This window comes from Pseudophryne corroboree, chromosome 4 (assembly GCF_028390025.1).
Source record: "Pseudophryne corroboree isolate aPseCor3 chromosome 4, aPseCor3.hap2, whole genome shotgun sequence".
Taxonomy (NCBI): Eukaryota; Metazoa; Chordata; class Amphibia; order Anura; family Myobatrachidae; genus Pseudophryne; species Pseudophryne corroboree.
The window spans coordinates 608145225-608159037 of record NC_086447.1 but is presented as its reverse complement, the minus strand read 5'-3'; the positions used below and the strand labels follow the sequence as shown (position 1 = coordinate 608159037).

The following is a 13813-nucleotide window of genomic DNA, read 5'->3' as shown; positions in this document are numbered from 1 at the left end:
GGCGGAGGGCTGGGTCAGTTGATGGTGGGCGAGTTTGTAAGCCACTGGCGGTGGCAGTGGGCATCGGCTCAGAGGCAGTAGCGGGCATTGGCTTGGCGGCGGTAGGGGTCATCAGCAGAATTGGGTGGACATTATGGCTGTAGTGCCTCACCAGCCACTGACGTCACCGCACGCCACTGGTATATACATAGTTCCATATAAGGTCAAACATCCACTGGGGTTGCACCCAAGAAGTCCAGAATCTGGACATTCACATACTGATAAGCAATTAGAGGCGCACTCAGCGGAACAGTTTTGCACTTTAAAAAGACAGCAACTTTAATTCATACTTATCAGCATGATTGTACAACTTATCGGTTGACGTTTTGATCCAATCATCCTCAAGACACACAACTTTACAGCACATGCATCACAGATCAGCTGTCCATAGTCACCAGTATATATACATACATATGGACTGGGTACGGGATCCCGGCGGTTGATATCCCGGCGGTCAAAATACCGATGCCGGAATCCCGACTGTCAGAATGCTGGCAGGGGGTGCGTGCAGAATGAAGCCCCTTATTCTACGCTCGCCACGATGCGGGCTTGGTGGCTCGCTTTGCTCAAGACAGGTTCTATTACCACTCCATGGGTGTCGTGGGCACCCAGGAGTGGGAATAGCTGTGGCGGCGCTGCAGGCATTCTGGCGGTCGGGATTCCGGCATTTGTATTTTGACCATCGGGATTCCAACTACATACCTACAATATGTAAGCGCGTTGCAGTGGCATGTATAAAGTGAACTAGGGGAAGGGGCACTGGCATATGATGTTCATGCACAGGCAGTGTAGTATATATTGAAGAGAAGAAACGATTAACTGCTTACAAAGCGCCTCTAAAGTGGACTATATTAATAAAGGAAAATTCCCCTGGTAAACTGCGCGGCCGTGAAACACTATGTGAGTGTTTTTAAAGTAGATAGGTTAAAACAAGAAACGGCTGCGCAGTAGTGTAGTGTGTATGTATGTATATATATATATATATATATATACATACATACAGTGTGTTGTGTTGTGGTGGCATGTATAATGTGAACTGGGGCAGGGGGGGCATACAGTGTGTGGCATATTCATAATGTGGGGGCATGCACAGGCAGTGAGTCATATATATATATATATATATAGATAGATAGATAGATATAGATATAGATATACGCACACAGTGTGGTGCAGTGGCATATAATGTGAACTCAACTGGCGGCATGCACAGAAGACAGTGTGGCATATTATGTGGGGGGCCAGGGGCATGCATTGCACAGGCAATATAGCATAGATCATATACAGTGTGGTGGACTGCAGTGGCACATAATGTGAACTGGCGGCATGCACAGAAGACAGTGTGGCATATTATGTGGGGGGCCAGGGGCATGCATTGCACAGGCAATATAGCATAGATCGTATACAGTGTGGTGGACTGCAGTGGCACATAATGTGAACTGGGGGCATGCACAGTCAAGGTAGCATATAATGTGGGGACTTGCATTGCACAGGCGGCATGGACGCATATATATATATAAATATATATATATATCCTACTATTTATTATGTGGTTTTAGCCAAGTTTGGAGGTCTAAACGTCGAAAGACGTTGGAGGTCTAAACGTGAATAACGTGGTCACAATAATACACAGCTTAACATACAAAATAATGTTGAATGATGATTAAAATTCTGATACTTTGTCTGCGACTGCAGCATTGGCAGTGGAAAGGAAATACCTTCAGTTATTGTAAAACTGAAAGAAAGACACAGTGTATTATTTCCAGTGAGGATGGAGTGCTGTGTGGAATTAAGATGGCTGGAAAAAATTACTATAAATTTGAAGAGACACTTTAAGACAAGCCATCCTTCAGTGTTTTTTAATGTAAATATGACTTGTTGTATGTGTCGATTGATTGATATTTCAATAACATAACATTGCCCACAGAAAATAGTCATATTGGCAAAGGCGGCCTGAATGTACTATGATCCATTCCAGTCGCACAGGCACTGCAGTCTTGGCCAGGGGTCCGGAGGAGGAGGAGGAGGAGGGGGATGTGGAAGTGAAGAAAGAGAAACTATGTGTGGAGTTGGGTGGACTGGACCGTGTAGGCTGGCTATGTGTAATTAGCTTATGAAGCTTATGTCAGTGGTTGTTCTGGAATTTGATAAGTTGCCCTGAGGTGAGTTTTCAGGAAATGCTTAAACTTTAAGGTTTGGGTCGGAGACTAGTAGGAGAGTCTTATGTGTGTGGATGACTGTATGTAATCTGTGACAGACTGTAACATAATATTGAGTCAAAACATATTGAATGTGGGGAACAAAAGGACAATTCAGAGAGTCAAGGATAACACTACCTAGGCAGTTCAGTTCAGGCATTCAGTGACGCGGACCAATACAGATCAGATAGTGATAATAAATCTGGGGAGAAACATTGTCCACTGATTATGAAGTAATTCAACGGGCCCGGCTGTACCAATAATATAAAACACTTTTTTAATCCTACAGATTCCGGAGACTATCGCTGTACAGAAAACAGGCAGGGAAAAAGATAAACAACAGACAACTCTTCCGAATGTGATTGCTTTGGCATCAAAGTACCATCTAGAAGCAAAAGAACAACAAACTAAAGAGAGCTTTAGCCTTGTGGATAGTGATCTGCCAGCCCTACAGTGGCTGCGTAACAACTCTTTGTCATGAGAATCACTCAGTTGAGCTAAATATGATATGCATCCTTTTGTTTTCGGCTTAATATTTTGTAGTAGTAGTAGTACTACTACTACTACTACTACTTACTTGTATCAGGAAGCATCAACCAGGTTGTATTTTTCTAGTGGTTGAATTATTGTATTCTTTAATTAATAATTTTTCTAGTGGTTGAATTATTGTATTCTTTAATTAATAATTTTTCTAGTGGTTGAATTATTGTATTCTTTAATTAATAATACTGTATTTTATACAGTTTTATCCATCCTCTCTGGCCCTACATTTACTTGTGCTGCGGCTGCGCAACAACGCTTTGTCATGAAAATCACTCAGTTGAACTAAATATATATACTGTATATTATAATATGCATCCTTACAGTTTCATTTTTTTGCACTACTACTACTACTACTTACTTGTATCAGCCAGGTTGTATTTTTCTAATGATTTAATGTACTCTTTAATGAATACTTTATACATTTTTATGAAGCCTCTCTGGCCCTAGAATAGATTTACTTGCAACAAGTTGCAATGCCTGCTGCTACATCACAGGCTTTTGCCTGCCAAACAGGTATATTCTGTTGTCATATTACAGGGCACTGGGCAGGGAGGGACACACGTGATCTGGGCCCAACGCAACAGGGCGGGCAAGGCTGGGACATAATAGACAATTATTACACTTTTATTTTGGGTGTAGTATGTTATGCTGGCGGTTGGGCTCCGCGCGGCCAGCATACCGGCGCCGGAATCCCGACCGCCGGCATACCGACAGCTGGGCGAGCGCAAATGAGCCCCTTGTCGTGGACCCCTAAGAGGGAGAAAAGCTGTCGGTATGCTAGTCGTCGCGAGCCCGGCCGCCGGCAAACTGAAGACCACCCTTTTATTTTATCAGTATGTACTACTAGTATGTATATGTACATTACTTTTTACATCTTGTGTGAAGTGAACCTCAACTATTACTTAAGTAGGGTAATGTTTTAACATTTCTAATGAAAGAACAATTGTATTCTTGAATTGATATTTGCAGAAAATAAATGACATGCTGTGAAGGAAATATCAATGTGTTGCACTTGTTTGTTACCTACATGTAGATTACTAAACACATACTGAAAGGTATACAAAGTATTCAAGGGAATGATAGAAAAATGTTCTTCAGCAAAATCCATTACAGTATCATTAAACTGCAAAGTTATGACTAATTCATTGACTAAAATTAGACTAAAATGTTAACTGAGATCCACTGACTATATCTTGACTAAGACGGAAAAAAAAGACTAAAATGTCACTTGTAATTTAGTCAAATCGCCGCAACCACAACCAGGCGTCCCCAACCTCCCCTCCCCCGGAGCAACTCCCCATCTATTCTTTAGTCCACTGGTCACAGCACACTTTCATCATTCTGGTAGGCTCCTCTCCCTGAGCGGGTGGCCGTGATACGTCACACACAGGCAGCACAACGCAGTGGAGAGCAGAGAAGGGACGTACTGTACAGAGTGGTACCCAGCAGCTTTCCAGAATCAAAGTGACTTAGACTAAAACTAAATTGAAAATCCTTAACACTGCTTCAGTGCACTGATGCTAGGAAGAATGTGGGTGACAGACTCCTGTACTCACTTTTGAACTGGCTGACAGTTTTGTGCAGTGATGCACTACTTCCCCCAATTGCTGCGGACGTGGAGCAGTGGGCACTGATTCCTGGTCTTCTAATGCATATGGAGAGTTGTGGAAGACCCAAGTTGTGGAAGACGCTTGGTTAGCTGCTCTAAGCGCAGGGAATTCCCTCCAGGTGGCCAGTGGTGTGGATGTGGTCAAAAGACAGGACCCTAGCAGGGACTGCTGGGACCAGCATTCTCAGCACTCAGAGAAGCTGAGGGTGGTGCGGACAGTACAGCGAGACTGCTGCCACACTGTCAAGGGCCCTGCTCAGTTGCAGTTATTCCCGGTTAGCGAGAGAGGGGGGGCGGGCAGCACAGCGAGAGGCAGGAGGAATGAAAATCAAGCCTGCAGTGTCTGAATTAAAGGCCCCGCTCTGAGTGCCAGATGTACTAAGCCTTGAAAAGTGATAAAATGGGCAGTGATAAAGTACCAGCCAATCAGCTCCCGAATACCATGTCACAGGCTGTGTTTGAAAAATGACAGTTAGGAGCTGATTGGCTGGTAGTTTATCACTCTCCACTTTATCACTTTTTAAAGATAAGTACATCTGACCCTTAGTACAGCTATACTACAGCACTTCCAAGGAGGCTAAAAGGGGTCCAGGGCTTTATGCAGCACTAGAACAGCGGGTAATCTATAAATAATTATTTTGCCTCATAAACTGCCTGAAGATACAGAAATGCACCACTATATGCCTGTAAATTCTGGCAAAATATGTTTTCATTTCATTTTTTTTCTAACTGCCAAAGTTAATAGTGCTACTGTGCCTCTCTGTGTAGCATATGTATAAGCAAATACATGAAAGAAGTTTCTGTGTAACATTTTTATTTCACTGTAGTAATTAACAAGGAAGTAATTATAGAGAAGCAGAATGTAAAATTTGGATAACTAGAATTGCAAGAATACTCAATTCATTTTAATCTATGAAGAGATTGCTCTGTAATCCCTACCTTAACCTGCTCATCATGCTTGTTTTCAAATCCATATCCCGATGGAGTTTTTTCTGTAAAAATACAAAAAGCAATATAAATAGACTGCTTGGAAATTTCCTTCATGGCCATCTAAGAGAGCCAGTCACCTACAGTATGAAACCTGTGCAGTTTGCCATTGTGGTATTGCATTTAGCTATCTAGAAATATTTTCCCTGTTATTAGTTATTTTAGTAGTTAGAATTATGAAGAACTTCAAAAGGGTGTTTATCGTTATGTCTCACAAGAGCAAGTAAATAAATAAAACTTTATAGACTTCATAGAGGTCTTGGGGCCTGATTCAGAGGTGCACACAAGCATACTGTACCTCCCTACATTCTTTATCGGGGATTTGGGGCTTCTGCACCTGCGCCTGAAGAGGGGACATGGCTTATGGAAAAGGGGGGAGTGCTTCACTTCCCTTTTTCCTCCCTGTGGTGGCATGCCATAGCTCATTGTCAGCTGCTGGCATACCCAATATCCTCTGTCTCCCGTGAATAGATGCTGTGCACATGTGCAGAGCGGCTATTCACTGCTGCTGTGACATACAAAGCAGTGATTGACTCCCAACTGCCACCCCCACCGGGGGACACTGCGGCCCACGGGTGGGACAGCAGGGCAGTGCCCCAAAAAACAGGATTGTCCTGCAAAAATTGGGACAGTTGGGAGGTATGCACAAGGCCTGTGTCAGATGCAGTGGAACTATTTTTTTGTCACTGCGCATGTACCAAAGCTGCATTATGCGCACACTGAGACTGAATGCACAGAGGTTTTATTCACAAAGTGAGTGACCAGTAGTCAGTGTTTTGGGGTAGGTAAAGGGGTGGCTAGATAAAAACAGGCATGTCAGGACCATTTTATGGGTCTTCCCAATTTAGCCACTATGAATTAATTCACAACTGGAGAAGCCCTGGCATTTTAGGAGAGCCGCTCTGTCACAGACAGCATATGGTTGTTCAGTTGTTCAATGTATGTCAGATATTCCCACTTATGTACATATTATTAATATTATTAGTTAATATTAATTAATTATTAATGAAAATGTACTGAACTCTTCTGTATAATTACTCATCATTGATGCTTTGATAATGGCTTGTATTTAATCACGTGATATATTTAGAGTATGTTTAGATTATAATGTATATAAGCTAAATAATAAGTGTAACAAAATTCTTACCAGGTTCTCCATCTAATATAATAGATGATGCTTGAAATCTCTGTGGAAAGCATTCTTCTAAGGAGTTCAGGGAATGAGTAGGTTGATTAATTGCAGCCCATGTGGAAAATTGATCTTGCTGATGAAAGTAAAATTAAAAAAAAATACAAATGTATGCTTACATTAATTTAATGTATAAATTCATTTTATAGTATTTGCACAAAATTAATTGACAACTTAACATTAGCCTTAACTTACTGTATATACCACCAATAAGTTGTACCAGCGGAGGAACTAACTAACTGAACACACGGCCACATTTGTGGCACATAGAAACAGTGCCAGACTGAGGTACACAAAGGCCTGGAGCTGAAATTTATGAAGGTGTGTGACTCATGGGGAGCAAGACCAGTGCTGTGGGAGCATAGCTAGCACCTACCCAGGGCTGGTGCAAGGTTTCTCTGCACCCTAGGCAAAGCTTCAGCCTAGTGCCCCCTAACATACAAACTCTCCCATCATGACCATCACCGCCTGAAGGGGAGATGCAGGTGGCCACTAGGTGGGCTGGGGTGAATTCCATCATCGTGCATATACAGAGAAGAGGGACAACACTCAAGAGGGGAATTTAATTATTTGAAAAGTCGGTTTGGTGTTAGCTTTTTAAACAATTGAATACCCCCCCAAAGACTTTTAAAGTGATAAAGAATATTGTAACCAAAGTCACAACATTTTATGACTGTTTACAACAGGGATGGAGAACCTTCGGCCCTCCAGCTGTTGTTGAACTACACATACCAGCATGCCTTGCTACAGTTCTGCTATTTGGCCATGCTATAACTGTTGCAGGGCATGTTGGGATGTGTAGTTCAACAACAGCTGGAGGGCCGAAGGTTCCCCATCCCTGGTTTACAATATACTTTCATTTTAAAAGTCCTTGAGTGCATTCTATTCTTTAAATACTGTATAATACTGTACATGGGGTCGGGTGGGGATATTTAATTGGAGGTGGGTACTGGATGCCGTGGGTCATAATACTCATAGCGGCATCCCGACCACCATAATAATGACATTTTGAATGAAATTAATTAACCTTACCCCTTATCTTAATCCTGCCTCCCTGCAGCCTAACCCTAATCCTCCCTGGCATACTAACATTCAGCATGTCAGTATCATATTTGCATGCTCCTTATTGTGTTCCATTCCCCCATCTGTAAGTTCATTACTAACCTGCATGCAGAGATATACTTCAGTATTTTGCTAGATAAATTCAGTGGCACCCTCCAGTGGTCGGCGTCCCTAGGCAGACGCCTAAAGCTGCCTAATGGTAGAGTCGACCCTGCACTTAACTACAACCACCTTGATTTCTCTTATATGATTAAATCTAAGTATATGTATGTGTATATATATATATATATATATATATATATATATATATACACACACACACACACACACACACACGTAGCCATGTAAATCGTCTCCACGATGCATACACATGTGCATATGCATTGCAGCAATGTTTAGACGCAGCAATGTGCAAATAACTGCACCCGTGATTGCTAATGGCCATGGGTGCGAATATATGCATATGGGTGCAATTAGCCGCAGCCAAGCTGGGCTTGGTTACATCTGTATATATTATGAGGCGGGCATCTAGGTTAATTGTGGGAAATTCGGGCCTAAATGAAGCCCACCCTCTATCTCCTTCCAAAGCCCCAGGAACCCATAACTGGTTTTTACTAAAGCCCAAACTCTAACTAAGTCTGTTTTGTAGAAACAGACTTTTTCCTGGGAGTTTAAATCATATAGGTGAGATTTTTTTATATTTTGCTTTGTTGGTCAGTAGTGACTTATGTTTAGTTAGTGTGAAACAGGCAAGGTGTTGATTTTGTTTCATTTTACTTTTCTGCTTAATTAAACTGGTTGAGGCCAGTTGCACCAGAAACCATGGACTTGCGCGTTCTCTCGGCAGCTGTGCACTACCAGCTAACCCAAGAGATGGTACCTCTTCCTCCAACCCTGCTAATTAAATTATATATATATATAGAGAGAGAGAGAGAGAGAGAGAGAGAGAGAAAGAGAGAGAGATTTATGGTAGACTTACCATGGTTAAATCTAAAATATATATAAACATGCATACGTTTTTTTCTATCCAATTGGATTGTTTATATATTGCTGATCAACCATCCATCACCTGTGATGCCTAATTGAACACTACCTCCCATTGGTGGACTTATGAAATATATACCTGGACTATTAGTCTAGCTGCCGTGCCTACACACCTTCTGAGAAAACCGCCATAACAGAACAGTGGAGAAACGTGTCAAGGTCTTATACAGTGGACTCATTTTCTTTAAAACCTTCTATCACGGCATTACACCTGGATTGAGCAATCATCTAAGCTGCGCCCTCCCTCCTAGATGGTTTTATCTACAAGCAGGTATCCGGGTAATCACCTGTCTCTCGCCCCGTGCTGCAGTGTTCGAGCGTTGGGAATTGAGGTCCGTTCATGGGCGGTGATTGACAGTGAGCCGCTCGCTGCGGCTGATGAGAGTATCTGGATACACACCTGCTTTCGCTCCGTGCTGCACTATCTGATCACCGGGATCTGTGACTCCGTCTGCAAGTGGCGACGGGGAGCTATATGCTGCGGCTAATGATAGCAATTCCAACTGCTTAGACCGCCGAGTACCAGTGACAGTGAATACATCTACAGCCGATGACCAGCGGTGAGTTATAGAGCATGGCTATTGAGAGCCTTTACAATCGGCTGCTACAGTTGTTGCCAAACACAATAACCTGAACCATTGTGGAACTGTGAGTATCAGCGCTGTAACCAATTAAAACAGGGACACTGTTACAAAGCAAAAGGTTTCTACAAGTAAACACATTGGACCAGGATACTGGTGGCAACTTTATTCTTTCCTAAAAATTAAGAGGGACAAGATCAATATTGGAGGTGGAGCATAGCGCAGAGCTAATCAAAACTGGTGGATAACTATTATTCCAGAAATGGAGTTTTAATATTGCCTATATAAATATGACACTTAAACAACACTCTGAAAAGCTGTATTCCTCCACAAGAATACCAGTTGCCCAAATTGGTGAGCATAAAGTAATAATCTCTCATTTGAGTTAATTATTAAAAATTCAATTACAGGTGCAAGTGTGGCAGGGGAAAGTGAGTTGAAGATACTAATCCAAGGCTTGTGATTGTTTCTCCCTCTTATAGCCCCTCAGACTCCATTTAAAGATGTCTTCGCATCGCATGCCTACAGTACATTCTCTGTATGTCTGCAGCTGTTTCTGCATTGGAAATGCTATGAAAGGGAAAACACTGTAACACAGCATTTTGTATGCAGATATAGCCACGATCGCACAAAATATAACATGCCACATATCATGCCACATATCATTTTAATTGGCATAAGATGCTTGTGCATCCTATTCACATTGCTTGTGAATAAAATGCCTTTTAATGGAAAATGTCACAAGTAAAGACGCTCCGCACTACTGAGTCACGCCGCGACATGGCATGACTAGAAGGGCTGTTTAACGTGCAGGGAGGCTAGATGTAAGTATCATGAGCTCCAGCTAGGGGGAGAAGGCACAAAATATTTTCTATGATGGTAATGCAGCTTTAAATAAAGTAGATTATAGCACATTTGAACTAATACACTGAACTTACTGACACTAAACTTACTGACAAATAGAACACATAATACTGTACCTATAAATAGTAACCTGAACCTTTTCTTCAGTAACTTATTCAGTGCACATAAGAACCTGGAGAGTACCTGATAACGCGATGAAGCCTTAACCTAATTACATCAATATGAATACCCATTCTTACGTGCCTAAACAGCCTCTGACAGACAAACTTGGCCATACAGTAAATTTACATTTTGGTTTTCGGTTCACATATTGGCCTCCAATTTACCATTTTATTCCAATTCCACAGCCAGCATTTCTTCCTCTAACCTTGTGATTACAAATGGTAAGAATGCCAGTTCTCCTCTCTAGTTGTTACATTTGCCATAAAGCTATAATAAGCTAGGCACCTATAAAGCATAGGTTCTGGGATTGAGCATTTACCTGTTCTATATATCCAAATAAAACAGTGTGTGGCAATCCATTTTCTATAGATATTTAGGTATTCAAATTGCTTCATATCTCTTGTAAAAAAAAAAAAACCTTATAAGAAAAAAATGTTCATTACAGAATAAAAAATATATATTTACAAGACAATGCAAAGAATTGATAACTCACATGAACAGTTGAAGGAATCTGTTCTGCACTTTTGCTGCATTGTTCACGAAAGCAGTCACTAAAAGGCAGCAGCAATCCCATAGCAAGGACTTCAGAGCAGAGTCTTTCTGCGTCCTCTGGTGCATTTCTTTGCTGACTGAATAACTTTTCCAGTAAAGTTTGTCCTGTATTGAATGTATAAACACAACACTTAACTCAGTGAATACATCACAGTAATAATGTATTTATATCACCAACAGTTTTACTATCCTTAAAACAAGATGCACCTCAAAAATATGTACACAATAAATTATTAATGTAGATTCAATTCTGTTTTTTTTTTGTTTTTTGTTTTTTTTCAATAATACATTTTTATTGAGTTATCATAGAAAACTATATGGGGGGTACAAAAAATAAAAAGGGTACTTGGTAAGGAAAAGGACTTGGGGAGACAGGGCGCATTAATACATATTAATATAAAACACAATGGGGGTCATTCCGAGTTGTTCGCTCGTTGCCGATTTTCGCTATACTGCGATTAGTCACTTACTGCGCATGCGCAAGGTTCGCAGAGCGCATGCGCTTAGTTATTTTACACAAAAGTTAGGTATTTTACTCACGGCATAACGAAGCTTTTTCATCGCTGTGCTGATCGTAGTGTGATTGACAGGAAGTGGGTGTTTCTGGGCGGAAACTGGCCGTTTTATGGGAGTGTGCGGAAAAACGCAGGCGTTCCAGTTGCAAAACGCAGGAGTGGCTGGAGAAACAGGGGAGTGGTTGGGCAAACGCTGGGTGTGTTTGTGACGTCAAACCAGGAACGAAAAGGACTGAGCTGGTCGCAATGGCTGAGTAAGTCCCGTGCTACTCAGAAACTGCAAAGAAATTTCTATTCGCAATTCTGCTAATCTTTCGTTCGCAATTCTACTGAGCTAAGATACACTCCCAGAGGGCGGCGGCTTAGCATGTGCAATGCTGCTAAAAGCAGCTAGCGAGCGAACAACTCGGAATCACCCCCCATATACGATACACAAGAAAACAATGGGCCTAATTCAGACCTGATCGGTGCTGTGCATTTTCACACAGCAGCCGATCAGGTCTGAACTGCGCTTGCGCCGTCGCCGCAGTGTGCCAGTGCATGCCAGACAGCCGACGGCCATCTCAGCCATGCGATCGCCTCTGCCTGAACGACAGGCAGAGGCGCTCACTGGGCGGGATAAGGCGTGCCGGCGGCATTTGGCTGTCGTTTTAGGGGAGCAGTCCGGACTGTGCGGGGGGATGGGGGCGCGGCAGCTGCGTGCCATCACACACAGCCGCTGCGACCCTCACAGCGATGAGTAGCTCTCTGCCAGCACGCAGGAGCTTCGCTGGTAGGGAGCTACTCTTCAAGTACAAAAGCATCGCCACTGTGCGATGCTTTTGTACTTGTGCAGGGGGGGTCGGGCCTTATATGCGGGGCGGACTAGTCCTGTGCTGGGCAACCCCCCGCATGACTGTGTGACTGATCGTATACGTATCAGGTCTGAATTAGGCCCAGTAATCAAAAGAGGCACATCAAGCATGTTTAGAATAGGGATGTGCCCCGGCCTAAATAATGGGTTTTAGATCTGGATCTCCTTCGTGTTTTGGGTCTGTATTGGTTTTGCCAAACCCCCCATTGCGGGTTTTGGTTTTGGATCTATATATTTTTTTTAATCATAAAGACAGCTAAAATAAAATAATTTTTGCCTGTTTTTGTTCCTACAGTATTATTAACCTCAATAACATTCATTTTCACTAATTTCCAGTCAATTCTGACCACCTTACAGCTCACAATATTGTTTTAATCCACTTTAGGCCAAAAGGTTACACCAAAGTAGCTGGATGACTAAGCTAAGCGACAGCAGTGGGCGGCACAAATATGTGGCGCTTAAACTTCCAACATGGCATATCTAAGAGTGGCACTGCAGTGGTAGACAGGGTGGCAGTTTAATAAAGTATGCAAACAAAAAACAGTCAGCAATGCTCCAAACAGCGAAAAATGGAAAGACAAGAGGTGCAAGATGGAATTGTCCTTTGGTCCTCCCACCCTTATGTTATATATATTAAACAGGACATGCATAGTTTAAGAAACCAATAATTTCAGAAATAGGGACTGTCACTTGTGGCTGAAATTTTTGGTTTGTTTGAGCCCCCACAAAACAAGCAGACAAAGGGGAGTGCACAAACTGGCTCTATATAGGCAAGATGTCATCATCAGTATCCGATTCCTCATTCCCTTCAGTGTGTACATCCTCTTCTTCATCTTTTCCACATTTTGGGGAAGTAACCTCCTATGCCGATCGCTGCCAAGGTTCCCTGCTGTGCTGAATACACTTTCTGAGTACACACTGGAGGATGGGCAACTTAAGTAAAGCAAAGCCAGTTTGTGCAAGAGCCTCCAAATTGCCTTTTTTTTCTGCTAGTATTGAAATGGACTGTCCGACATTCCTATTTGGATGCTATCACTGAAATAATAATCAACCATTCTTTGAATGATGACCGTATCATATGCAGTGACAGTAGACATGTCAGTAACTGTAGGCAGCTCCTTCAGTCAGACCAGATGTCAAAAATTGTTCCTGACTGATCTGCATCACCGCCAGCCAGTCTCTTCGAAAATCAAGTTTTTTCCTTACAGACGCAGTTGCTGGAGAACCTGAAGAAGGAGATGTTGCTGTGGCCTGTGCTGCTTGAGCTGACAGTTTGCTCACCAGCAACTCATTGCATCTTTTCAGTTTTGTGTCCATTGGAAAGAAAGATACAATGTAGGAATAAAATCTAGAATCAAGTATGGTCGCCAAAATATAGTGGTCTGATTTCAAGAGATTGAGGACCCTTGAATCCTGGTGTAGCCAATAAGGGGCTTGATCTACAAGTCTGACATGCGAAGTGTACTCGCTTCCTTTTAGCTCCTCCTTCAGTTTGTCTAGCTTCTTTTTTAAGAGTCTAATACGAGGAATTGCCTGACTCAATCTGGCAGTGTCTGAACTAAGGGTGTAATTCAGAGTTGATCGCAGCAGCAAATTTGTTAGCAGTTGGGCAAAACCA

General features: G+C 42.3%; 1 protein-coding gene across 1 annotated transcript in view; it reads right to left on the bottom strand.

The window, feature by feature from the left end:
• The window catches only part of FMN2 (formin 2), a 428360-nt gene that overhangs the window by 396899 nt on the left and 17648 nt on the right, over positions 1 to 13813 (bottom strand). Inside the window, exons 2-4 of the mRNA XM_063917606.1 lie at positions 10769 to 10932; positions 6521 to 6638; positions 5326 to 5378 (exon numbers count right to left, since the gene is read on the bottom strand). Of these exons, the coding sequence (XP_063773676.1) occupies positions 5326 to 5378; positions 6521 to 6638; positions 10769 to 10932 (335 nt within the window). The remainder of the gene's footprint in view (positions 1 to 5325; positions 5379 to 6520; positions 6639 to 10768; positions 10933 to 13813) is intronic.